At 37.7% G+C, this 23,851-nt stretch overlaps 4 protein-coding genes across 6 annotated transcripts; all 4 read left to right on the forward strand.

Moving 5' to 3' along the window:
* Positions 1-723: 723 nt before the first annotated feature.
* On the forward strand, positions 724-2,543 carry LOC18994513 (protein NETWORKED 3A). Of its 3 annotated transcripts, none has more exons than XM_024152714.1 (3): positions 724-829; positions 994-1,094; positions 1,520-2,543. In XM_024152714.1, the coding sequence occupies exons 2-3, from the start codon at positions 1,010-1,012 to the stop codon at positions 2,230-2,232; spliced, it is 798 nt and encodes a 265-aa protein (XP_024008482.1). In that variant the 5' UTR covers positions 724-829; positions 994-1,009; the 3' UTR covers positions 2,233-2,543. The 3 variants fall into 3 exon arrangements, with proteins under 3 accessions (XP_024008482.1, XP_006418231.1, XP_024008483.1); XM_006418168.2 differs by having other exon boundaries at positions 733-833; XM_024152715.1 differs by having other exon boundaries at positions 741-829; positions 989-1,094.
* Positions 2,544-3,956: 1,413 nt separating this feature from the next.
* Positions 3,957-7,395, forward strand: LOC18994514 (RNA-binding protein BRN2). Its single transcript, XM_006418169.2, has 9 exons — positions 3,957-4,194; positions 4,494-4,576; positions 5,239-5,290; positions 5,421-5,546; positions 5,649-5,728; positions 5,821-6,000; positions 6,223-6,526; positions 6,635-6,778; positions 6,871-7,395. Exons 1-9 carry the CDS (start codon positions 4,035-4,037, stop codon positions 7,020-7,022), a joined length of 1,281 nt encoding a protein of 426 aa, XP_006418232.1. The 5' UTR covers positions 3,957-4,034; the 3' UTR covers positions 7,023-7,395.
* Positions 7,396-7,726: 331 nt separating this feature from the next.
* LOC18994515 lies at positions 7,727-16,331 on the forward strand. Its single transcript, XM_024152334.1, has 13 exons — positions 7,727-8,841; positions 8,924-9,602; positions 9,818-9,884; positions 10,218-10,286; positions 10,392-10,543; positions 10,633-13,785; positions 13,880-14,083; positions 14,209-14,415; positions 14,514-14,711; positions 14,866-15,012; positions 15,124-15,474; positions 15,553-16,040; positions 16,133-16,331. Exons 1-13 carry the CDS (start codon positions 7,727-7,729, stop codon positions 16,329-16,331), a joined length of 7,029 nt encoding a protein of 2,342 aa, XP_024008102.1.
* Positions 16,332-17,918: 1,587 nt separating this feature from the next.
* Positions 17,919-23,068, forward strand: LOC18994516 (serine/threonine-protein phosphatase BSU1). Its single transcript, XM_024152335.1, has 22 exons — positions 17,919-18,099; positions 18,218-18,278; positions 18,439-18,517; positions 18,740-18,819; positions 18,920-19,011; positions 19,242-19,341; positions 19,437-19,509; positions 19,669-19,770; positions 19,885-19,966; positions 20,203-20,361; positions 20,496-20,580; positions 20,684-20,786; positions 21,018-21,082; positions 21,143-21,167; positions 21,245-21,483; positions 21,601-21,685; positions 21,800-21,898; positions 21,997-22,202; positions 22,309-22,384; positions 22,516-22,651; positions 22,743-22,870; positions 22,994-23,068. The coding sequence occupies exons 1-22, from the start codon at positions 17,919-17,921 to the stop codon at positions 23,066-23,068; spliced, it is 2,331 nt and encodes a 776-aa protein (XP_024008103.1).
* The last annotated feature ends 783 nt before the right edge of the window (positions 23,069-23,851 follow it).

Genomic DNA, 23,851 nt, shown 5'->3' on the forward strand with positions numbered 1-23,851 from the left:
AACACCATTTAATGTCAAAACACTATTCAGAGCCAGGATTAACATCCTTACAAATTGTTAAAAAAAAAAAAAAAAGGATGCGCTTGTCTTATTTAGAAAAAGAACTAAATAATGAAATTCAACAATTATTTTTTGTTATACTTTTATTGTTTTTGTCTTATTATTGAAACATGTAAAGTTGCGGCAAAGAATTTATCGACCGTTGCACAAACACCTTTTGCGTGTTACGCTCGCCACGGCCCACATGGCCCGTGGGGCCTATTTAGATAACTTTCGTATCTATCAAGCAAATTCCAAAAACTACCCCTGTTTATAGCTCCATATAAAAATCTCGTCTAAACAGTACATAAAACACTTTAAGAAAAAATCATATGTAGGGAGAATAAGAAAAAATCATATGTAGGGAGAAAAATCAGCTGATAATATTCTTGGTAGTTTTGAATATGGGAATTTCTGTATTAAATAAAAAACCGTAATTAAAGGGAAATCTGCTAATCCAAAAATCTACCAATCGAAAATCCATAGTGAGGCGAAAAACGTAATTGAATGAATTAAACAGTGTTAATGCTGCCATGTCATCCGCCGCTTAAATCTCCCAGGGTTATCTCGGTAAATGGCCAGAAGCTGTGTGGTTCTCTAAACAACACACGTGGAAACATGCTATTGGCTAGAGAGTGATGTTTAATGATAAAAGACCCATTATAGAAGAATACATGCTTCCTTGAAATGGTTCTGTGACTTGAAAATCGAGAAGGCGGAGCATAAGAAAGAGGAAAGAAACGGCACCGAGTTAGTCTGTGTCTGGGTTCTTTGCGCATCTGTCGCCGAGGTTGGTAATTTCCGAGTCTCTGTGTCTGCGTTCTCTTTTTCTTTTATTTTTTCTGGTGAGGATGAAACTAATATGCTTGAGCAAAGAGGTTGGACTTTAGAGTGGAAACTTTGAACTGATAATCTGTGTATTTTCTCATTTTCTATATTTTGGGTGGAGATAAGCTTTAAAAGAGTGAAAATGGAGATGGAGTCATCAAAATGGTGGTGGATTGGAAATCACAACACGACAAATTTCTCTCCATGGCTTCATTCTACTCTCTCCGGTAACTTCTTCTCTTTCTTGGATTTGAGAGAACAAAAAAAGAAACTTCTTTTTCCTTATTTTTTCTCTGCTAATGTCAAAACCCAACTGATAATTTTGGTATATCGTATGGGGGTCTATGGTTTTCAAAAGGTATGATCTTTTGCTTGTTGAATTTGGGACATTAGTGGAGAAGATGGATTCCCTTTTCGTTTCGAATCTTTGGTAATGATGTTCTGAGGACATTTGAGTAGCGATAAATGTGTTTGATTTTTATTGAGATTTTGACATGGTGAATTTTGATTTGTAATGGAAGAAATTGATGAAGAGACAGAGGATATCAAATCTGTGATTATGTATTTCTGAGACCTATGACTAGTGACAAAAGTGTTCAACTTAATTGAGATCTTGACATGGTGAATTTATTAATTTATTTTGTAATTGAAGAATTGGATGAAAAGACAAAGGAAATGCTGAGAGTGATTGATGAAGATGCGGATTCTTTCGCCGCACGAGCTGAGATGTATTACAAGAGAAGGCCTGAGCTTGTAGCTATGGTGGAAGAGTTCTACCGTTCACATCGCTCGTTGGCCGAGAGGTACGACTTGTTGAGACCCTCTTCTGTGCACAAACATGGCTCTGAGAGTCATGAGAAATCATCAACTTGTGATGAGTCTTCTTGGTCCGAGGCTTGTGAGATTCATGAGGAGTACGCAGAGTCTGAAGTAGATGATGGTGAAATCAAATGGGCCGATGAAGGTGAACTAGATGGCATTGTTGAGGAAACAGAGTCATCTCAAGTCGATTATGGTGGGGCTAATGGAAATTTTGAGATGATGAAGGAAATAGAGAGGCTGAGAGAGGAGAATAAGGTTTACAGTGAAATGGTGAGAGAGAAAGATGAAGAGAAGAGAGAAGCTATAAGGCAGATGAGTTTAGCAATACAAATGCTTAAAGAAGAGAACTCAGGTCTCAAGAAATGTGTTTCCACTGTTGTTGCAAGGCGTAACAAGGAAGGTGGCGATTCTCAAAGGAAGCAACAGATGTGGAAGCCATTCGAGTTTAAGAAGATTAAGCTTGACGGTTTTTTGGGGAGAGTAGTAGGTAACTGGGTCCTCCCAAAGACGGATTCTACTTCCAGAGAGCTCATGACTCTTTAAAAGAAAACAGATAGATCTGTGTGATCAAGAAACTGCGCAACTTTCTTTAATAATCTTTGTACTCTGTGAAAGGTAGGGTATACTCAAGTAGTTAGTGTTAAGGCTTCTTCATATGATTATAGTTATAGCTAAGTCCATGCATCTTTGTTTTACATTTTTCTGTAGTTCTTTTTTCTTTTATTTAAGAGATCTTTAGTTTATTGTTTTTTTTCTTTTGGAAATCATTTTTTTTGTTCTTTATATTGTAAGTTTTTGTTTGTTTTGCTGTCTAAATGGTTACAGACACAGTAAGTTTGTTTTAGAGTTTTTGACCAATTATTGTTAGATTTTAATGATATTCGTTTACATATTTTATATATATATCAAGATGGATGTGGTTTGTGTCGAAGATATATGATAAGTCTTGATTAGAAAGAACAAAAAAAGACGAGCAAAGTGACTATCATTTGCATCTCTACTTATAATTATATTTTTAATTCTATCTTATATTAATCATAGTGGAGATTATTTTAGACGATATCATGGTAAATTGTGCGGCAATGGTTAGTCTTCTTTCCTTTATAACTACTCTATTACATCTTAATGACTAATTCAAACCAAAATCCCTTTTTAAAACATAGTACTACTAACTTGAGCTGCAACTGCAAGTGTTAGACTTTTTACTTCTTAATTACTCTGTTATTATCGAGGACTAATTCACAAACATGCACATACACGGAAAACAAGTGGGGTCAAAACGTAAAAGTTGAATAAAGTCAGTGGTCTTTTTGCGAAATTTGATGTAATCTAAGAAATTTATTACATCAAGTTGCAGAGATTTGGAGCTACTCTTCTTGTGTTTTCTTTTCCGTTGTAGACTTGGCGAATGGCAGCACAGTCTGTCATCTTTATGTTTTTACCATTGTGTTTCCTATTAATTACGACTCTAACCTCATTTCACATTGACCCATTTTTGCCCTTATTTCCTGTCCATGCTAGTTGTCACTGAAAACGACCTCTCGTTACGGATAAAAATTCCATGGTCAACTCGTATAGTCGTATTTTTCAGTTTATTTAAAAACATCTATAAGTTTTTTCGATTCTGTCAACGTTGCCAATTTTTTCTTTATTATTTCACAAAATTGAGAACAAAAAAACAAAGACCAATACAGTTTCCTCCGAAATCTAGATATATTGTCAAATGTCAACTACCCAAGGTCCCAAGTATAGAAAAACAAGTTTATTTTGTGTTTGGATCTTTGATTTGGACCTTCAATTAGAGACCTTATTTATTAGTATCAGGTGGAACTGAACTGAAATAAACAAATTAAGGTAAACTAACTGACAAAAAAATTTTGAATTTGAATGCGGAGAGAGTGAAAACATTGACAGCTATTTAAACAAAAAAAAAAAAAAAAAAACAATTCCAGCTTATTCACACACTCCATACTAAAAATTATTTTTAAAAAATAGAATAAAACGCGGGTAAAAGGAAGGATAATATAGTAAATTCAGCATAACGATCCCTTAATCAGACAAAACAATCCGAAGTGTTCCCTCGCATCCCACAGGCTTGCCTTCCTTTTTTGTACAGCTGTTTTAAATGGCAATCTCGTTATATAGCAATAACAACGAGCCCAGATTTAGCCAGTTTTTAGTTTAACCCAACTTTGCCATCCAGAAATTCCCCACTTTTTTCTTCATAATTTATTCTCTTTATTTTATTTTCAAGAAAGTAAATAAATATTGAGGAAGAAACCTGTAGAGAGGAGAAGAAGACGACGAAGTCAAGAGAGAGAGAAAGAGAAGAGACGGCGACAACAATGGCGGAGGAGACGAAGGAGAATGAAGAGAGGGTGAAGCTGTTCGTCGGACAAGTTCCGAAGCACATGACGGAGACTCAGCTCCTCGCATTGTTTCAGGAATTCTCCATCGTCGACGAAGTCAACATCATTAAGGACAAGATAACGCGAGCTTCCCGAGGTTTTTTTTTTCTAAAGTCTTCCTCTGTTTTCTCCGTATTGTAGTTTGGATTATTTTTCAGAACTTTCCTCTGTCTCTCTGATCTGAGAATACTTCAAAAGGCTTTTTAATCTCTCCATTTCTCCTTCATTTTTGGATTCTAAAAACCCCAATTTCTCCAATTTTTTTTTTTTTTAAATGCTTCCTCTGTTTTCTCCGTCGTCCTCGTTAATTTGGACTCTTTTTGATTTGGGAGCTTCCCCTGTTTTTTTTCCTATGATTTCTGATAACCCTAATTTCTCTCTCCTCGAATTTGGTAGGATGTTGTTTTCTGATATGTCCTTCAAGAGAAGAAGCAGACAAGGTGGTCAATGGTTGCCATAACAAGAAGACATTGCCTGGAGTAAGTTTTAATTTCTGACATTTTACATTCTTTCCATTTTTGAAACTGTTTTGCTTGGACTTTTTCTGATGCTCGAATGATGTTTCTGTTCCTTAAGATAGTTGATTTTAGTTGCACAAATTATCAAGCCGGTTGGAATTTCGAGATTGCTTTTTATCCCTTTTTTGTCTATCGATCTGCACTGTACTTTTTTTTCTTTCCCCTGTTAATTCTAGATTTGGTTATTTCAGAGTTTTGCATGTTGTCTTTATACTGCATAGATTATGAATCTGATTTGGTTGATCAAAATCTGCCCGACCGGAACATTAATTGGTCGAATATGATGACATGGGTTTAAAACGCTCTCCTCATGATTTCTTCATACCCAAGAAAACACATTGATACTGTAGGTGATCTGTACGGATCACTTAACGTGCAAGATGCAAAAAGCTGGAAAATCTGTGCATTGAACTGATAGGAACCCGTAGAGAGCAAGAGAAAACTTTTGCTTCAGTTTGTTGACTTCTTATTGAATTGATTGATCGCTGCTGTAAAATAATCTGTTAAGCCCTCTTGGGTGAGCCATCTTGATAATAGGGCAAAGGAAAAAATATGGTCTGTATATCATATCCTTGTTTCTTTCGATCTTTCCTTGGTCATTCACTTTCTTCTGTTATTTTCAGGCATCTAGTCCGTTGCAAGTTAAGTATGCGGATGGCGAGGTTGAAAGGTTAGGTACGCAAAATGTGCTTAAACATAAGCAGAAAAAGATATTTTCTTTCTTTCTGAAACGATTGGCCCCATTTTGGTATTTTGTATCACATCAGTGTGATGGATGTTCTTGACTGTTCTTGCATTAATCCAGAGCACAAACTTTTCGTCGGTATGCTTCCAAAGAATGTCTCTGAAGCTGAAGTCTTATCCTTATTCTCCAAGTACGGAACCATAAAGGATGTCCAGATTCTACGAGGGTCTCTACAAACTAGCAAAGGTATATCCATCATTTGATTGTTCTTCTTAACAATTAATTAAGCTCTCTATATAAATAGCAAACCTTAAGAGTAACTTTTAGGTTTCTTTTGAGTTTTCTTAGGCTGTGTTTTTCTGAAGTATGAGTCTAAAGAACAAGCGGTCGCTGCTATGGAAGCCATCAATGGAAAACATATAATGGAGGTGTGTGCTAATTACTACAACTTACGAACATTCTTATACAAGTTTATAAAGATATAGATGGAGAGTGTGACAATATCTTTTTCATTTGTTAGGGTTCGAATGTTCCTTTGGTTGTGAAATGGGCAGACACAGAAAAGGAAAGACAAGCCCGAAGACTTCAAAAAGCACAATCGCATGCCTCCAGACTCGCTAACTCTGATCCACAAAACCCCTCGCTGTTTGGAGCCTTACCCATGAGTTATATACCTCCTTATAATGGATATGGCTATCATGTAAGTTCTGCTTTTCTCTCATTTTTGTAGTAGTACAAGTTCTTGACTGTTTTATCATAAAATCTAGCAACGACATTGATTTTACTAAATATTTATCACCCTTATCAGTTGAGAAAACTATTTTATGCAAAACAACGATTTGGAGATTTAAAAAGTTTTCGTTTTTCTTTTTCAAAGTTTTATATTTGATACTAGTCTTAAAATATATATACTCTGTAACAGGCACCTAGAACTTATGGGTACATGCTACCACCTATCCAGACTCAACCTGCAATTCACAATGTGATTTCACCGAACCAAGGTGACACTAGCTCGTTGCAGGGAGCAGCTTTGACCGAGTCTGTTCCACCGCGTTTAGCCGCCCGTAGAAACTTCCCGATGGCTCTTGGGAATTACAGTTATCATGGTCTGCAATATCCCATGGCGTTTCCTAGAGGAATGATCAGTACTCGCCTTCCTCTATCCACGGCACCACCTGGCCTTTCTAGCAACGGCGCATCAACACCTTCCTCTCTTCAAGCTGAAGGTTTAGTCCTAAACCAGAACATATATAAGAACAATTTGATGCTTATTATAGTTTCTAGTCGTTACTAATGCGACTGATGATACCTACAAAATTTTTGCTGGTGTTCAGGACCAGCGGGTGCAAATCTATTTATCTATAACATACCTCGGGAATTCGGGGATCAAGAACTCGCGGTTGCGTTTCAACCGTTCGGTAAGGTTGTAAGCGCCAAGGTTTTTGTAGACAAGGCCACTGGTGTAAGCAAATGTTTTGGTAAGCAAATTAATGTCACTAAAGCCACCTTATTTTTCCCAAGACTCGAATTAGCGGTTAAATTAGAGCATCATCCTTTTCTGTTGCCACAGGATTCATCAGCTATGACTCACAAGAAGCTGCTCAAAACGCTATTACCACGATGAACGGTCGCCAATTAAGCGGTAAGAAATTGAAGGTCCAGGTTAAGAGAGACAACGGCCAACAACAACAGACTAACAAAAACGGTTTATTAAACCCGTAAACACACCTGACCTGATCTTTACCGTTAAGAGTTGCGGGGCAGGCGGGCCGGTTAAAGGCAGTCCGGTTTAGACATTAAAGATTTTGAGGGTGGATCTTTGAATGTGGTGGTTGAACTGGAGTACAAAAATTGTTGGCCGTTATTAACATTTTGCCTATTTGAAAAATATCCCAAGTCTCATGTGGGCAGGTTCAGAAGTTCTCTCAATCACTCAAAATTGATGTAACTTGCTGCAAAAGGGTTCTACTCCACTCACTTTTCTTTTCCTGTTTATCTCTTTCTTTTAAATTCTCGTCATTAAAATTTGTAACTTATGATTATTAACCACTATAAATTCTTTTAATTAATCTTTGTAAAAAATAAATATACCGTTCTGGAATTTCTATAGTACTTTTGAAAAGACGTTTATAGTTCGTGTCTTTGTGAGACACAAAAAGTTAAAAATTAAAAGTAATAGTTGTCGGAAAAAAAAGAAGTAATAGTTTGAAATTTTCCTTTTAAGTTTTGTTGGTCCTGTAACGACGCCGGTTTGGACATGTGAGCCCATATGAAATTAAAAGCATTCATGGGCCCAATAGTAATAACCCGTGATCTTCACGTGTTCACTTTCTTCTTCCATCGAAACCTAGTCTCTCCGTCTGACGAAGCTCTGGACGAACGGAAGGCACAGAGTTCGGACAAAATCTTTAAGTTCAGACTACAAGATGGTAGCTAAAGCTAATGATGCTGTGAGTAGAGATCTTGACGTGGACAAAATCCCTTTTAGACCATCCCTTGAAGCTAAACTTAAAGAATTGGTGCATAACATTTGCTTACACGAGATCAAGCTATGCTCTGCCGCTGCAAAAGAATTTGTTAAGTTACTCAAGGGAGAAACTGGCGGCAATCTGCTGCGGCTATATTTCCACAACTCACCAAACTTTGCTGAGCTTCTAGAGGCATGGAAGCTTCGACATGATCGCAAACAAGGACCATCCTATATATTTAAGCTTATCCATACGATTTTGAGTCATCCAGAGGGAAAAGGTGGATCAATTGCTATTGAAACTGCTATTGACCGGTTTTCTAGGTTACTTTTTAGGCAAAGACTGGATGACATTTACAAAGCATTGAACAGCAATGAGGGAAAACAAGTAAAAGCTGCACTTTTACTCTTGGCTTCGATAGTTAGGCGTGGTCGAGGCATAGCATCAGAAGTAGCTGGCAAATTTGATAATTTTAAGGGTTTGGCAAAACTGGGAGCGTATAAAACGCAAGGGTCGCGCAAGCTTAACATCAAACACTACTCAACGAGGAAGGCCTTTGTTGCGTTTGCAATATCTTTCCTAGAAGTTGGATTGCTAGGGTTTGTTTTCCGGCAGAAGGAAATGTATTCTATAGTCCTACAAGGCCTTGGGACAGATTCTGAAGACACTGTGGCTTCTGTCTTGTCAACCTTGAAGGATAAGATCCTTGTTAAAGAATCATCATCGCTTCCTCCTCCTCCTCCTCGAAGAATTAGTGTTCTTTTCGGAATCAAAACACTAAAGCAGCTAGCTAGCATTTCAGTAAGAGAGGATGGTGGGATTGTCAATGAGTTGGCCCATGATGTTCTTCTTCAAGTTTGTACAGAGCCCTGTTATGGTTTGATGCCAGATGCGAACAGAAACCTGGGAGGCGATCCAAGAAGACTACTAGAGCTCATGAAGAGTTTGAGAGCAACAGAATATTGTTATCACCTGGATTTGCTTCTAGCCATTGTTAGGGGTAGACCGTATTTTGCTTCAGCTTTCTTGGACGAATTTCCATACAATGTGGAAAATCTTGCATCACCATCCTGGTTAGCGTTATTCTGAAGTCCCGTCAACTTTTTTTCCGCTTCATTCATTGTTTCTGCATCGTAGTAACTCAAGTCATTGCAGGGTTTCTTCAATTTCCTTGGCAGCAAATTTGGTATCGTCAGTAAGAACTTCATGTTCCTTTGGCTTTCTTAGTCCGGATCAACCTCCATCCGCGGGTTCTGATGTTGAGACTATCATGAAATGCATATGTCCCCGACCATTTAGACGGTCATTGTTCACCAAAAGGATGCTTCATTCTGATATTCTTGTGAAACATGGGACCTTGAGATTTCTCTTAGAGACGCTGAGGCTGTTGGATTCTTTTGTTTCTGCTTGGAAACTTTGCTCGTCTCATAGCTGCTCTGCCGAGCAAATTCAGACTTCTCTTGAGCGGGATTTCATGGGTGAGGTGAGAAGCTTTTTTCCAGATTTTGAAGTACTGAAACAGTCTCTGGGCGGAACAACAGAGCTATCTTGCAAGAGAAAAGCAGTGTTAGATAGTGAATCAGAAGGTAGAAAAAAACGCTTTAAGAATGATGTTTTGGAAGAAGATATCGTCATTGGTGGGGTAACTTGTGATAAGGATCTCTTTTTGGCGGAGGATGCTGTGATGACTGATCAGGCAGATGCTGAAAAAGAATTTCTTGGGATTGTTTCAGAAATTTGGGGCTCAGAGTTTTGTTCAAAGCCTATCGACTCGCTCGAAGAAGCAGAGATGTTCTTTCAGATAAAGCTCCTGGAGGTCCTCAGGATTTATGTGGTACGTCTATTTTTTCACATCATTAAAACTTTTTTTTTTCTCACTTAGTCATATCTAATACTAACAGGGTGTCTTATTGTTATGCACTGTACTTAATGATATAGTTTGTTTTGGTATTGGCTAATATGTCTACGCATTAGTAGTGGCTTAGACGTTCTTCATCTCTACTTGACAAACTCCGGTATTTATAAGCTACATGTTTTCCATCTCTGCAGCGTTCTGTGCCTAATGGGCTTGAAGGATCGTTTAAATTCTTCATGGACCTTCTGATCAGCTCTTCAAATTTCCCATCTGAATTTCGGAGAACTCTCTTGTCTTTCCTAAATGAGTACATCAGTTGGACACCAAATTCCCAAAGTGAGAGAATTCCTTCAAATATGTTCAAACATCTGAAGGTATTCATGGATTTGTTACTCGACGATGAGGTGAAGGATCTAGCGTACGATTTAGCACTGGTAGCTATGAGCAGCACCGGTGCATTTGACCAAAATCCAAGTGAAATTGGTGCATGGTTCCGATTTCTACCATTTCTTGACAAGATTAAACGACCTCTTAAAATTCAGGAGGCTATCCAGAGCATGTCAAAAGCTGTCATCTCCTTTTTATGTGAAGCAGTTAAGACTGTTGGAGATCGTTTATTCAAGCAATGGGACATTGTCAGAATCAGCTTGTCCCATTTTAAAGGTATATAGGTATTTTTTGTGCCCTCAAAATTCAACTGTTTGGTATAGATTGCGCGTGTTTGCTCTTTTTTATTGACTCTGCGTATCTTCTATGGGCTTGTTGCAGGTGTATCAATTGGTTTTAGCCCCCTAACTGTTTGTATTCTGCAAAGCTGTGTGAGGCTACTAAATTCTGAATCTAAGGCATACTCTTTACCAGAGAAGTCAGAAATATCTCTGTACGTCTGCAGCACAATGAAATATCTTTTGCAAACTCAGGTAATATATACATCTGCATGCAATATCTTTATACTTTAGCTTACATTCCCCGCTTAAGATACCAATTCTATAAATTATAAATATTGTAGGTAGATTTCAGACCACTCTCATGTTTGGTTCAGTCAGTTTTGTCTGAGGTGGTTGATGGATCTAAAGATTGTTTATGTGAATGGAGGCCATTGAGAATGTTACTGCTTTTCTCACAATCTTTGTCAGAGAAAAAACCTTTCATCTCGCATCCCACAAGGACAGTAAGTCTACTTGCTGACACTTGTTTTGCAGACACTCTTGATGAGATCAAAGGACTGGTGAGAAGTATTTCTCCGGATCAGGATGAATTTGCAGGGGTCGTTAAAGCGTTTACTTCTGCGTTGGTCTGCGCAACACCTGAATCGATTTTGGAGAATTTTGACTCTGTGATGGCTGTTTCTTGGGATCTCCACGGAACATCATTCTCATTTTTACATTCCATCTCCTTTCTTGACGAAAACTTCCTCGGAAACCTTTTAAAGCTATCGCCTGACTTATTTTCAGAAGTTACTTCTGAGTCAAGGAATCTCCGTGAAGGAACAGTAGATTGTGAGATTGATTTTGCTGACCACTCATCATCCATAACTGAAGAAATCAAAAGTAAGACTGACTTCTTTTTAGAGCAGATGCCTTTTCCTGCATTGCTTGACGCAGTTATGAGGATGGATATATCTTGCTTAGTGGAGTTTCCAAGAATATCAGAGCTACTTCTGCTAAAAGTCTTGCAACCTAAAAGTGATAGCATTGATTCAGACATCCGATTGATACTAAACTGGCTCTCCCAAATACGATCATCTTACAAGGCTCAGCCAGCTCCGGTACTCTGTCATCTCTCTGAGATCTGCTTACGTCTCATGAAGCACTTGCTCTCTCAAATATCAACTTCGGACAAGTTGCTTGCTCCTTTTGCAAAGTGGAAGCATCATCAAGTGGCCCAGACAGTTCTTTGCCACCCAGTTATGATGTCACTGTTGGAGAGTCCCTTGGATTGTGGCACATTACCTCGATTGCAGAATGTTGACATTTTTTCAGAAACGTCTCTGATCAGTGAAATAGATCAACACATCCTTGACCTATTGGTTTCTAATTGTGAGCACTTTTTGTTTGTTGAGAGACACATTGTAGCAAATAACTCAATTATGGCCATCAAGGACTTGGTCGAAAGGCTTCTCTTGGTATTCAAAGGCAAGTTTGAGATTACATGTGTTGGCTCTCAAAGTTACGCTCCGCTTCTGCAACCATCACAACTTATTCATGCTTTGCTGAGATTTATATCACCTGTTAAACTTTTCTATCTTGCCCGTTCCATGCTGAGTAAAACCGAGTTGTCTAGCCCAAATTCGAGTATGGTTCTCAGTTTGGGGTTGGATATTGCTGGTGGAGCTTTTGAAATGCTCATGTTGTATTCACACGAGCCGGCTGCTAAGAGAAGGGTATATGATTTGCTTTGGGAATTAGAAGAAAATAATTATGACAGTAACCTCATTGAGGAAGTATATAGCGTGGCATGCAAGTTTTCTACCTCTTTAGGTTTGGTTTCGGCAGATAACTATTTGCTTAAAGTAGTTGGTGCCATTTTCAGAGCAAAACATAGTGTTAACCCATTGACCCTGATAATTTCAAAGATTACTGGAAGAACTCCTAAAGACTTGATTATCCATTGCATTAATCAGGCAAACATGACTAGAGCCAAGATAGTGTTCTATCTTGTGGAGTCAAGTCCCTTGCATATGTCAGTCTTTGGACACTTTTTCTTTAGTAAGCAACAGGATGAAATTGGGCTTACGAATGATCAGTTTATCATGCTTCTCCCTGCTGTGCTATCGTATCTGGCATCACTTACTGCAAAACTTGAGAAGCCATGTCGTAGATGTTTGGATATAACTTCAGTTTATTCAAATATACTAATAAATGGTTTTCTTCAGTGGCCCAAGTTTTTGTCTGAGTGCATCTTTGAAGAGAAGTATGAAGAGATTCTTCCGTCGGCGACTACAGAGGATATCGACACTATGTTTAATGCGAGTCTTCTTGGGAAGGCAGTACGTATGTTACAGTATCACTTTGCCTTGACTGAAAGTCCAACTAAAACAGAAGATCTCTTGAAGATATTCGATTTCATGTTGGATTACGAGACAAAAGAAGTGGATGTACAGTCTGTAGATGATATGTTTAATGTTGCTATCCGTGTAGTTGCAAAAGCAGAAATTTCAAGGATCTGTTTGTTTCCTGAGGATAGCAGTAGTATGTTTCATTTAGGTACTTGTGTGAAGGAAAGTTGTCCAGAAATGGGATCGAACAGAGAGAGTTTGTTACTAAATGCTTTAGTTAATAGTTGGCAATCTGCTGTCAAGAGATCTGATGCTTCTTTTAAAAGGAACTCCGAAGACAAATGTTGGTTCCTCTGCAACAGCCTTGAAAACTTCATTTTGACAAGTATTCTAAGGTTTTTGCGTGACGTGTGTGAGAGGCTTGTTCACTTGGATTCCCTTCCTTTCCTGGAGAGACTGATGGAATCAGTTCTTCTGTATAGATTTGAGGACTCAAAGACATTGAAGATGTTGAGGGAAATTCTCTCCTTATTGTCTAGAGGAAAGTACTCGTATGCACCATATCTCCAACTCCTAAGATCTCACTCTCAGTTTACACCGACCATCAGCTCTCTATCCTCACATACAGGTGACTCATTCAGGCCTGTCTCAAGCATTCTGAAACATCTTATAATCATCCCAAGTCCAAATTCTGTCGGAGCTGGAAGTTGTTGTCTCCAAGCACCTGACTATGTGAAGCAGTTGGAAATTGTCAAAATTCTCAGGGTATTGCTCTCCAAATGTGGAAAAGATTCAGGAATCAATCTAAAAGAAGTGCACTTTCTTCTCTTGTCTTCTTATGGTGCAACTATGAGCGAAATCGACTTAGAGCTCTACAAGTTGATGCATGATATCGAGCTGATTGATGAGGAAAACAGAGTGAATGTTTCTGAAACAGATTACTTGTGGGGTAAGGCTGCCTTGAAAATGAGAGAAGGGCTGCTTGCATCATACGGTGGTGAAGCTGATTCAGTGGAAGATATCAGGCAGAGCCTTTTCAAAGAGAATCTTTGTGTTGATCCCAAAATATGTGCTCAAACTGTTTTGTATTTTCCTTATCAACATACTGCAGAGGTATCCGATAACTCTTCTTACTTGTATAATGATGATCCAATGAGCAAGCAGGTACCCTTTTTTAATTTTTATTTTCAGTTGTTAAAAGTTTTCTTGTACTTGCATTTTCAAAAATCGTTCAAGATAATTCCTCCTCCCTGTGTAGATATGCTCACGTGTTATTGAACGATATGATCCGGCTTTCATCCTGCAATTCTCAGAACACTCATTGTACACGGGATATATTGAACCTGTGGAATTCGCCAGTTTAGGCTTGCTTGCAGTTGCGTTTGTGAGCATGTCTTCAGCAGATCTTGGTATGAGAAAATTGGGCTATAATACTCTTGGCAGATTTGTGGAAGCCCTAGAGGTAATACTCATTTTATGTTTAACTTCTCTGTATTCATGCCCTGTTTTGACTTTCTACTGAATGATAATACCTCAGAATCTAATTATCATATTTCTTTGTTTAACTAAAATGTTTTTTTGGTGTAGTGCTGTACGATGAATGAGCATGTAAAGAACAGACTTGGGCTTCTGCTTTCGTATGTGCAAAATGGAGTTGAGGAACAATGGCAAAGAATCCCAACTGTTTATACTGTTTTTGCTGCTGAGACATCTCTGATACTGTTGGATTCTTCTCACGAACATCATGTTCCCATAGTTAAGTTTTTAAAGACCTCATCTACACTGAAGCTGAGGGTATGTATTTATTCCCTGAAAACTTGTAAACTCTAGTCTTTATCCTTTACACTCTGCCAGCACTCAAAACTGTTTTTTTTATTCTTCTCTTTTGCTAGGGAATACCTTTGTTTCATGATTTTTTCTTGAGCAGCGCTGTTGGATCACAGAGGCTCTGGATACTTCGCCTAGTGTGCGTGGGCTTGAAATCAGAAGATGATGCTCAAATTTATGTTAGAAACTCTGTCCTTGAAATAGTGATGAGTTTTTTCTCAACTCCTCTTGCCGATGATGAAACTAAAGGACTAATCCTAGAGGTGATACTTTCTTTCCTTAATGTCACTTAGTGTTTCTTGCATCTTTATAAGGTTGGTCTCAAGGATATATTTATTTGGTCTTTTCTGTATCTTGGGGTATCTTTACTTCACCTTGGAGCTCGTAATCCAACACGATCTTGCTTTAACTTTTCAGGTTGTGAGAAAGTCAGTCAAATTCCATAAGTTGGCCCGGCATCTAGTTGTAAATTGTCATCTCCTGCCATGGTGTTCATCATTCATCTCAATGTTTACTAGAAAACCCATTGGAGATGAATATTCGCCCTTTCTAGTTGTCTTAGAGGTGTGTACAATACTAGTCCATTAGTCTGGTTTGCATCAAGATTCTTCTTGTGTAGAATATTGTATTCGTTATCCCATTGAAATTTACATTGTGATATTGTTGTTGTATCAGGTCATAACTAATGCACTCGCCTCGAGAAACGTTACAGAGTGGTTGCAAAGATTTGCCCTCGAAGGGCTAATGGAAATCTCATCGCGTTTATACAGACTTTTAGGTGGTGGATTGGTTTCAATACGAGAAAATGGTACTTGTGTTGATTTGATTTTGCAGATACTATCTCCTACTCTAAAGATGTCACAGAAACGAGAAATGCACCAGCCACATTTTACCATCACAATCGAGGGGATATTCCAAATCTTTGAGGCTGTTGCTAATTGCGGTTCTCCTCAATGCGAAGCTAATGCAGAGCGTGGGCTTGACACTATATTAATGAGCAGCCCGCCACTTGACATTATATGCATGGTATCCCTCTCTCTCTCTCTCTCTCCCTCGTCCAATTTTTGTTTTGAACAGTTCAAAAATGTTTTGGTATATTTTCAGGACGTGGGCAAGCTGAGAAGGTTTCTTTTGTGGGGAACCTCCACAGCCTTGAAGATTGACCTTAAAAAGGGGTCTAAGCCTAGTGAGTCTCATCAAGACTCTAAAACACGCACTGAAGAAGGACAAGAAGAGACTATGGTAGCAAAGTTTCTACGCTGGCTATTGGTTTCAGTGATTCTTGGAAAGCTTTATTCTGAAGCTCATGATTCGGACTCGACAGTCTTGAGTGAAAAAAAGCCAGAAACTTTGCTAACGTTATTAGAAAATTACAAGATTAGGAACCTCGGAGACAGCATGACAAAGTCGGAGCACGTGATAGGGGAAGTAATCTTACATCTCCAAAAGCTTGTGTGTACAAACTACAGGGTTTTTCTTCCCACAGTTGTATTTGCACTTTCTCTCATGTTTCTTCACAATGGCCTCGGTGATTACAAGCTCATCAAATCTTTGTGTTCTAGAATTAGTATTCCTCCAGAGGCCTGGAGATGGTAAATGATTCATCTGTTGTTTGTTCATCATTTCGAAAACTTTGATTGTTTATCACTCCAAACCCTTACCATGAATCCTTCTCGATCCATAGGTCATATCATCAGGCGTGGAAGGATCTTTCGTCGGAACCAGCCACCGATGTGGAAAAGATGGATGTACTCCATGCGTGTCAAGACCTTTTGCTGATATTCTCTGATATGCTTGAAGAAACGCCACAGGAGGTGTTGCTTCGTGAAAGCTTTGACATGTCCCGTATATTTGAATGGGAAAGAGGTTTAGTTGAGACCTAGTCGTTGTATTTTGTGTATCAGCCAAATCAAATAAGTTTTGTTGATCAATGACTTACTTAAGTTGTTGTTATTGATTCGTTTTCAATGTTTGTTTTATCAATGATTGATGTTACTTGCGTCAGAGTCAATATAAAATCAGTTTATCTTGCAGAGCAATCAACAAGTGCCAAGCTTGGCCATTTGCAGTAACTTTCTCCGAATATGAGACCAGCTAGCCCAACCCAAGAAAAAAAAACAGAAACTATTACACAGAGGTAATGCATGTAACCATCGATCTACGACTGAAACTTGGAATTCATGACTCAGTCGATTCTCCACAACATTCACCCACAATCCCTTTTTTTTTAAATCCCCTGCCATCGATGAAGCTACCGCGCTACCGTGTCCCACTTTCTTAGAAACCCTAATCGCCCAATTCTAAGAGATATAGTTTGATTTGCTTTGTCAATGGTATGTAAACTTTCATTTGTAAGGCCTGAATGGCGATTTGTATTTTTCGTCCTACGTTAAACTATGTTGATCTTTCAATAAAAATTATATATTCATTTATACGTTAGACGAAACTAATATGTACATCTAAAGGTTATCAAATTAATTTTATCCACCCCTAACATATCTCTCCTTTACTATAATGTACAAAAAAAAAATTTTGAGCCATACAAAACTAGATAGCATTTAGATAAGGATGGTATGGTTGATGCGAGATAACCCAAATATACTGTAAAAAAAAAAAAAAACACAACAAAAACTTTGGTGTAAAGAAAAGAAACCACAAAAAAATCTTTGGTGATTTTATGCAGATTTTGGCTCACCCATTCTTAATTAGGCTCTCTTCTCTTTTTTTTTTTTTCTTTTTGTTTTTCGCAAAGACAGCCTGTTGGTAACAACCTTCCTTTTGTAATATTTTTACAAACAAACTCATTTTTAATGAAATTCAAATATTTTTCAAAAAAAAAAAACAACAAAAACAACGAAGATTAAAAAGTAACTGTAAAATAATTTCAATCAGCTATGTAAAACTGTATAATAAATTCAATCAACTATTTTACGTATTATAGTTTCGGTCCGGTCGATAGAAAACTATATAATTCATATTGTTTATCCCCAAAGAAAGGTCATAAAAAACATAGTAGAACAGAATTGCCGCGCATATTTAAAACGCTTAGTTTAATGTAGAGAGTAGAGACCACTTAAATTATAGCACCAAAAAAAAAAAAAAAATCGTTGAATAACGACCAGCATACATGGCAACACCAATAGACACACGCAGCGTAAAGAGTGGGCATTTTCGTAATTTACAATATTCTTTTAACACTTGGCAGTTGGGCATTCGTAATGAACTGTCTCTTACCACTTGGCAGTTGGACACCATGGCCGGAAAGGAAACGCATTGAAGAGATTCGTCTGGATTTAAACACTCATCATTTTGCTTACCAAAACAAGAGAGCTCTCGAGACAACAGAAACAAATTTACTTTGCTCATAAAATGGAGACGAATCTGAGTGATTTTCACTACAGTCTTCCTCCACCGCAAAATCTTAATCTTCAGAATCTGTGTTTTCTTATCTTCATCAAAAAATCATCATCATGGCTTCTCCCAACTCGTACCAATACCCATCTTCTTCTGCTTACCAACCGCAACAGGCCACCTTCGATACCCGAGAGGATTTTCCGGGACCTAGAGCTGGCCATACTCTCACCGCGATTTCCCACCGCCTATTTCTCTTCGGCGGTTCTTCTACAGTCGCGAGCAATGGCGCCGATATCAGTGAGATTTTGGGTTTTCGTAATTCCTAGGGTTTTTTTTTTTTTTTTGGGAATTCGGAATTCTCTCTGATGATATATATATTTATGGATTTGTTTGTGGTTTTGTGTGTTTTTTCTAGGTTTCCAAGGTATTACCAATTCGGTGCATTGTTTTAGTATTTTCACCAGGAAGTGGACAAGGTAATTGAGGATATCTATCATTTGGTGTTGAAGGATTTGTTGATGTTTCGTATTAATTAGGGTTGGTTTTTGTTTTTGTTAATTTATAACTGGGGATGCTCTAATTAAATATTGGTTTAATGGTGGTGGATCTTTCTTGTAATATTCCGTGATTGTGCAGGATTCATCCGGAAGGTATTCCTCCGTCTCCCAGGGCTTATCATGCAGCGGTCGCATGTGACGACATGGTCGTTATTCAGGTGATTGAAATGATTCCATGTTACTTTTATTGTTGTCAATAGCGTTTTTCCATGGTTTATAGTGTTCATGTAGTGTAACTAGTTTACAGGTGAAGAAGAGCTAGCTAGGGCCATTTTTTGGTTTAATTGTTATAGTCTAGACCCTATATATATATATATATATATATATGAATGATCATGTTGTTGACACATGAATGAGCATGTTGTTGTTTCCGTTGGCAGGGTGGGATTGGTCCAGCTGGGCTTTGTTCAGGAGAACTTATCGTTCTTAAGACGACTAATGATCAGTTCAGGTGGCAAATGTGAGTTCATCTATATATGGATGTCTTTTTTTTATATGATATCTAGTTTTGTTAATTAATTATGAGTGTTTTTACGCACCTAATGTATGTATATGTTTAGCGTGGAAATTGGAGGGGAGGCTCCAGGCCCTCGCTATGGCCATGTTATGGCTATAGCTGACAGCACCCTGCTTATATATGGCGGAACAAATGGTACGAATAGCGTTTTTTTCTTTCCAGAACAAATCCCTAATCATCTACCCAGCTAGGGTTTATGATACGGTTGTGAACTTTTACGTATATGGCATTTAGTAATCATGTTGGCAAACATAATTTCCTTCTTTCTTCAACCATATTGCATGTGGTTATCTTTATTGTATATTATGTCTTAACATCCTAAAACAAGGTTGTTCCTTTTTTTGTTTTTGGTGTCTTTGGAGTAGGAAATAGAATTCTCTCAGATACCTGGGCATTTCATGCCGCTAAAAAGCCGAATTTCTGGGAGAAATTAACCCCATTTGGCTATCGGCCAAAAGGGATCATGTTAGTAATTTGATTGATCTAAGTAACTTCTGTGTTTCATTTGGTTTTTAAGTTTAACTCTTATTCATATAATTCGTTTAATATTGTGCTATAAGGTATGCTTCTGCTAGTACTCGAAGACAAGATCGTTATTTTACGCTCTGCGGCGGAAGAGACTGCTATGGCGAGGTATAATTTCTCTTCTGTCTATCCGGTAACAATGTCCAAAGAGTCAAGTGTCAGAGATTTTCTTGTTAACTATACTAACCAGCCTTTTCTTTTTCCGTTTTTCAATTAATTCCCTTGATGATACCTGGCGTATATTCACATAAATGCTTGCTTTTGCAGTCACTGGGAGATGCTTACGGGCTACAAAAGCTTAACAATGGTTTTTGGATGTGGACTCGGTTTCCCGGCGTAGCTCATTCCCGGAGATATCAACATACAGCGGTCAGAACAAAAATCTTGCCACACTTGCGATACAATACATATATAATATATGGCTTCGAATTCGCATGTCATGGTCGAATCCTAAAATTAAGTTTTGATCGTCCTTCTTATCAGGTTTTTGTAGGCTCAAGATTGCATATCATTGGGGGTGTCCATAATGGGACTCGCCTAATCGATGGTGAAGCAGCTATTGCAGGTAATATCCAACGGCTGTTTTCTAAGTACTTTCAATATTTCATGTGACTCTCTCTATCTTTTCTGCTTTTGCATTTGTTTCCCAATATCATTTGTTGTTGGAGCTTTAACCAATGGCCACATGCAGGTTGAGTTCTCATTATTTATGAATAGAGAAACTGAGTTTACATCCTTTATACAGTAGTGGATGATGTTATATATGTATATAATTTGTGGGTTTTGTTTTTTTGTACGTAGTGCTTGATACGGAGACTGGTGAATGGTTGGATAGAAATGGACCTGTGACTTCTAATCTTAGCAGCAATGGGCAATATCGTTATCAACTTATGCGGCGTTGTAGCCATGCTGCTGTAGCCGTTGGAAACCGCATATTTATGCATGGTGGAATTAGAGAAGGTTAATCTAAATTACCAACACTAAAGAAATTTCTTTTCGCCTTTAATTTTCTGCATACTTTAGCACTGGTCAATTTAGATTCTTTTGAGTAACAATTTTTTTTTTTTGTTTGTTTAACAATTGTTCTCGTCTAGGTGTAATGCTCGAAGATTTTCTAGTCGCTGAAATATCGCAGCCTTCAAGTTTTGAAACAGCAAACGCATCTTCTAGGAGGAGAAGGTCTATCCGACTTTCTTACACTCTTTTGGTCTGTGCTTAATTAACCCTTATTTAGTTCTTTCAAACATTACAAATCCTTCTTTCTTCCATAATGATATATCAGCTCGAGCCAAAGTTCATTGGATGGATCCGCGGAGGCTCATCTAAACTTACCAAGTCTAGAAACTGCTTTTTATGCTACTGCTGCTGAAGGATTTGATCCAAATGTATGTTAATTCTTTTTTTCACTCAGTCCTCTCTTTCTTTTTTTTTCTTTTTTTGCTTCATAAAGAATGTTTTGTTGTTGTTTCATACTGTACCGATGTGTACAAATAAATAAGTTAAATGATTTCATGGCGGATTGTGTTTGGTCATGTAGATTTGATTAGTGATATATATATATAATTGCACCTACTAATATACTCACACATATAGCTTTACAATCTCGTATTATATAGGTTGCGAGTTCAAGTGAGAGGGTTGGAAACCAAGGTGGCTTGGTGAGACAGCCACGCTTGGATCGGTTTCAGAGCCCGCGGACGACTGACGTAAGGAGAGCTAGTTATACGCCAGAGTTCATGAGAGCTGTTCAAGACTTGGTTAAAGAGGTATATATATGGTTTTTTTCTCCATATATATATATATATATTCCCATCTTCATGCACTTACGATGTTCGGTTTGCAGGTCATCTTAACATTGTTGAAACCTAAAGAGTGGGAACCTCCTGCAACAAGAGAATTTTTCTTGAGTTATGCCCAAGTGGCTGGATTGTGCAGTGTTGCCAAGGGAATAATCGAGCAAGAACCAACACTCCTGCAGCTCAATGCTCCCATCAAAATTTTTGGGGATCTCCATGGACAGTTCCGAGACCTAATGCGCTTGTTCTCTGAGTATGGATCTCCTTCAATAAAAGGAGATATCGCGTAAGTTATAGCAAATAGATATACCTTCCTAACTGATATATCATATATGGCTAGGTTGTTGTGAGTTTTGCCTCATGAATATATAGTCACTGAAAATTTGTATTTATCTGCCTTCAGGTACATTGATTATTTGTTTTTGGGAGACTATGTTGACAGAGGGACACACAGCCTGGAGACCATTATGTTGCTGATTGCATTGAAGGCAAGATATCTAGCTTTCTTAACATCACATACTAGCTATCTTTTTTTTCTTTCAGTGAACGCTTTTTGTTATTTATTTATCATAACTAATGTTTGTGACGTCTCGCTTGTGCAGATCGAGTATCCGGGGAACATCCACTTGATTCGTGGAAATCATGAGGCTGAAGTGACGAATCAAAATTACGGTTTCAAACAAGAATGCATACAAAGAATGGTACGTGTCGTCTGTTCACAGAAGAATGAATATAATTTCTACTTTTATCAATCTTGTTCGTAATAAATCTTGCATGCTGTGTTACTTTACTTTACCAGGGGGAGCACAATGGGTCACAAGCATGGTCAACGATAAATGATCTTTTCGATTATCTTCCGCTTGCTGCACTAATCAACAAGAAAATTCTGTGTATGCACGGTGGGATCGGGTCGTCAGTCTTTACCGTGGAACAGATTGCAAATATCAAGAGGCCCGTTAAACCGGATGACTACCACGTACCCGTTGTTGTCAAAGACTTGTTATGGTAAAACAAAATCCTTTCTCTCTTTTTTTTTTGTTTCCCTTTCTGTTTGTTACTTCTTCCCCAAGATTTTATAACATGTATCTTTTTCCTTACGTACGTAATACAGGTCTGATCCTACAGCGAATGATAGCGTTTTGGGCGTTGGAGGAAATCCCAGAGGAGATTGTATTGTCTCGTTTGGGGTAAGAACGCTTTCTACATATATTCTTTTTTTGTGTTTTTAGGATCTTTATTATATATATAATAATAATACTATTTTCGAGCTCGATCGATCACTAAGGCCATGTATGGCGTTGTTATATTATATATGCAGCCTGATGTAGTCAAGGCCTTCTGTGAGAGGAATAACCTAGACATGATTATAAGAGCTCATGAGTGTGTACTGGATGGTTTCGAAAGGTTTGCTCAAGGACAGCTCATTACTGTCTTTTCTGCTACAAATTACTGCGGTACGTGTTCTTCTTTTTTTTTAAAGAAAGAAATGTTAAAAAACAAAACAAAACCCTTTTAAAAACAAAAACCATGAACTTTGATTAACAGGAGTTGCGCAAAATGCTGGAGCAATATTGGTAATTGGTAGAGATTTGCTCATTGTTGCTAAGATGATTCATCCTCTTCCACCTCCCATCTCACCTTCCGAAAGCTCTCCCGAGAATGCATGGATGCCGGTAAAACAAAAATATAATCTTGTTTTTATTTACATGTCCAATGTATATAGCATATGTGCGCATTAGCTAGACGAAGCATGAAACATGTTGTGGTCTCTGAGCTTTTAAGTACTTGTTTTGTAGCTGGACAGCGAGAGGCCACCTACTCCGGTTCGAGGGAGGCCAAAGCCCGACGTTGAGAGTGGCTCAACTTCGTAAAGGAAGAGATTTTGTATAATAGAAGTTGCGGTTAAAGAAATGAACACTTTCATCAGCAAGCAGCAGACTTGTGCAATAGACTCATTATTTTCTCCAGTTTTTTATGTATCTTAATATCTTTTTCAAAACTCTATTTTATTTGGTATTGGTTGGAGACTCAGGTTTCGAACCGGATATTTGTTCACCATTTTAAAAATTTTTTTATAATCATTTGGATATTACAGTATTGATTTCTAATTATTAGTATTGATTCGTAATATTTTTAACTATCATTGATATCTTAACAAAAAGTTTATTATAGTTGTTAGAATGATTTTTGTTTATTCAGAGATTGATTTTTGAGTTCTGAGGCTACAACAATAGTTTTCTTAGAAAAAAAATTATTAGTTTTTTGTTCAGTTCGGTTAATTCAGCTATGCTAAAAATTATAATCAAATTTTAACTAGTTTTTCATTTCGATTTTGGAATTGATTAAGTGTTGTTCGGTTTGGTTACATCTTCTTCTTCACCACTCTAGCTTGTAAAAAGAGTTGGGGAAATATCAAAACTAAAGCGAGCCGAATGGACATGAATATGTTTTACATAAATAAATATGGCAAACCATGTACGTCCCATATTATTCCAGATATGAACCATTTTCATTTGCAGATAATTCTAAGGGTGTTACATCAATATATTTTTTTGGGTCAAGTGTTAACATCAACATTGAAGATTATACATATAAGAAAGCTCCATTAACATCTAAAAAAAAAAGAGAATATTGTGAGTTTTTTTTAATAAGAT

The sequence above is a fragment of the Eutrema salsugineum genome, unplaced genomic scaffold (genome assembly GCF_000478725.1).
Source record: "Eutrema salsugineum unplaced genomic scaffold, Eutsalg1_0 scaffold_5, whole genome shotgun sequence".
In the NCBI taxonomy this organism is placed as follows: Eukaryota; Viridiplantae; Streptophyta; class Magnoliopsida; order Brassicales; family Brassicaceae; genus Eutrema; species Eutrema salsugineum.

Excerpts from the sequence above, each read along its gene's own strand:
- LOC18994513 (XM_024152714.1), top strand. The coding sequence starts at position 1,010 with ATGGAGATGGAGTCATCAAAATGGTGGTGGATTGGAAATCACAACACG. Across the intron at positions 1,095-1,519 it reads GCTTCATTCTACTCTCTCCG|AATTGGATGAAAAGACAAAG; the intron begins GTAACTTCTTCT and ends TTGTAATTGAAG.
- LOC18994514 (XM_006418169.2), top strand. The coding sequence starts at position 4,035 with ATGGCGGAGGAGACGAAGGAGAATGAAGAGAGGGTGAAGCTGTTCGTC. Across the intron at positions 4,577-5,238 it reads ACAAGAAGACATTGCCTGGA|GCATCTAGTCCGTTGCAAGT; the intron begins GTAAGTTTTAAT and ends TGTTATTTTCAG. Across the intron at positions 6,527-6,634 it reads TTCCTCTCTTCAAGCTGAAG|GACCAGCGGGTGCAAATCTA; the intron begins GTTTAGTCCTAA and ends GCTGGTGTTCAG.
- LOC18994515 (XM_024152334.1), top strand. The coding sequence starts at position 7,727 with ATGGTAGCTAAAGCTAATGATGCTGTGAGTAGAGATCTTGACGTGGAC. Across the intron at positions 8,842-8,923 it reads AATCTTGCATCACCATCCTG|GGTTTCTTCAATTTCCTTGG; the intron begins GTTAGCGTTATT and ends AAGTCATTGCAG. Across the intron at positions 15,475-15,552 it reads CACTTGACATTATATGCATG|GACGTGGGCAAGCTGAGAAG; the intron begins GTATCCCTCTCT and ends GTATATTTTCAG.
- LOC18994516 (XM_024152335.1), top strand. The coding sequence starts at position 17,919 with ATGGCTTCTCCCAACTCGTACCAATACCCATCTTCTTCTGCTTACCAA. Across the intron at positions 19,012-19,241 it reads TATATATGGCGGAACAAATG|GAAATAGAATTCTCTCAGAT; the intron begins GTACGAATAGCG and ends TCTTTGGAGTAG. Across the intron at positions 21,083-21,142 it reads AGACAGCCACGCTTGGATCG|AGCTGTTCAAGACTTGGTTA; the intron begins GTTTCAGAGCCC and ends AGAGTTCATGAG.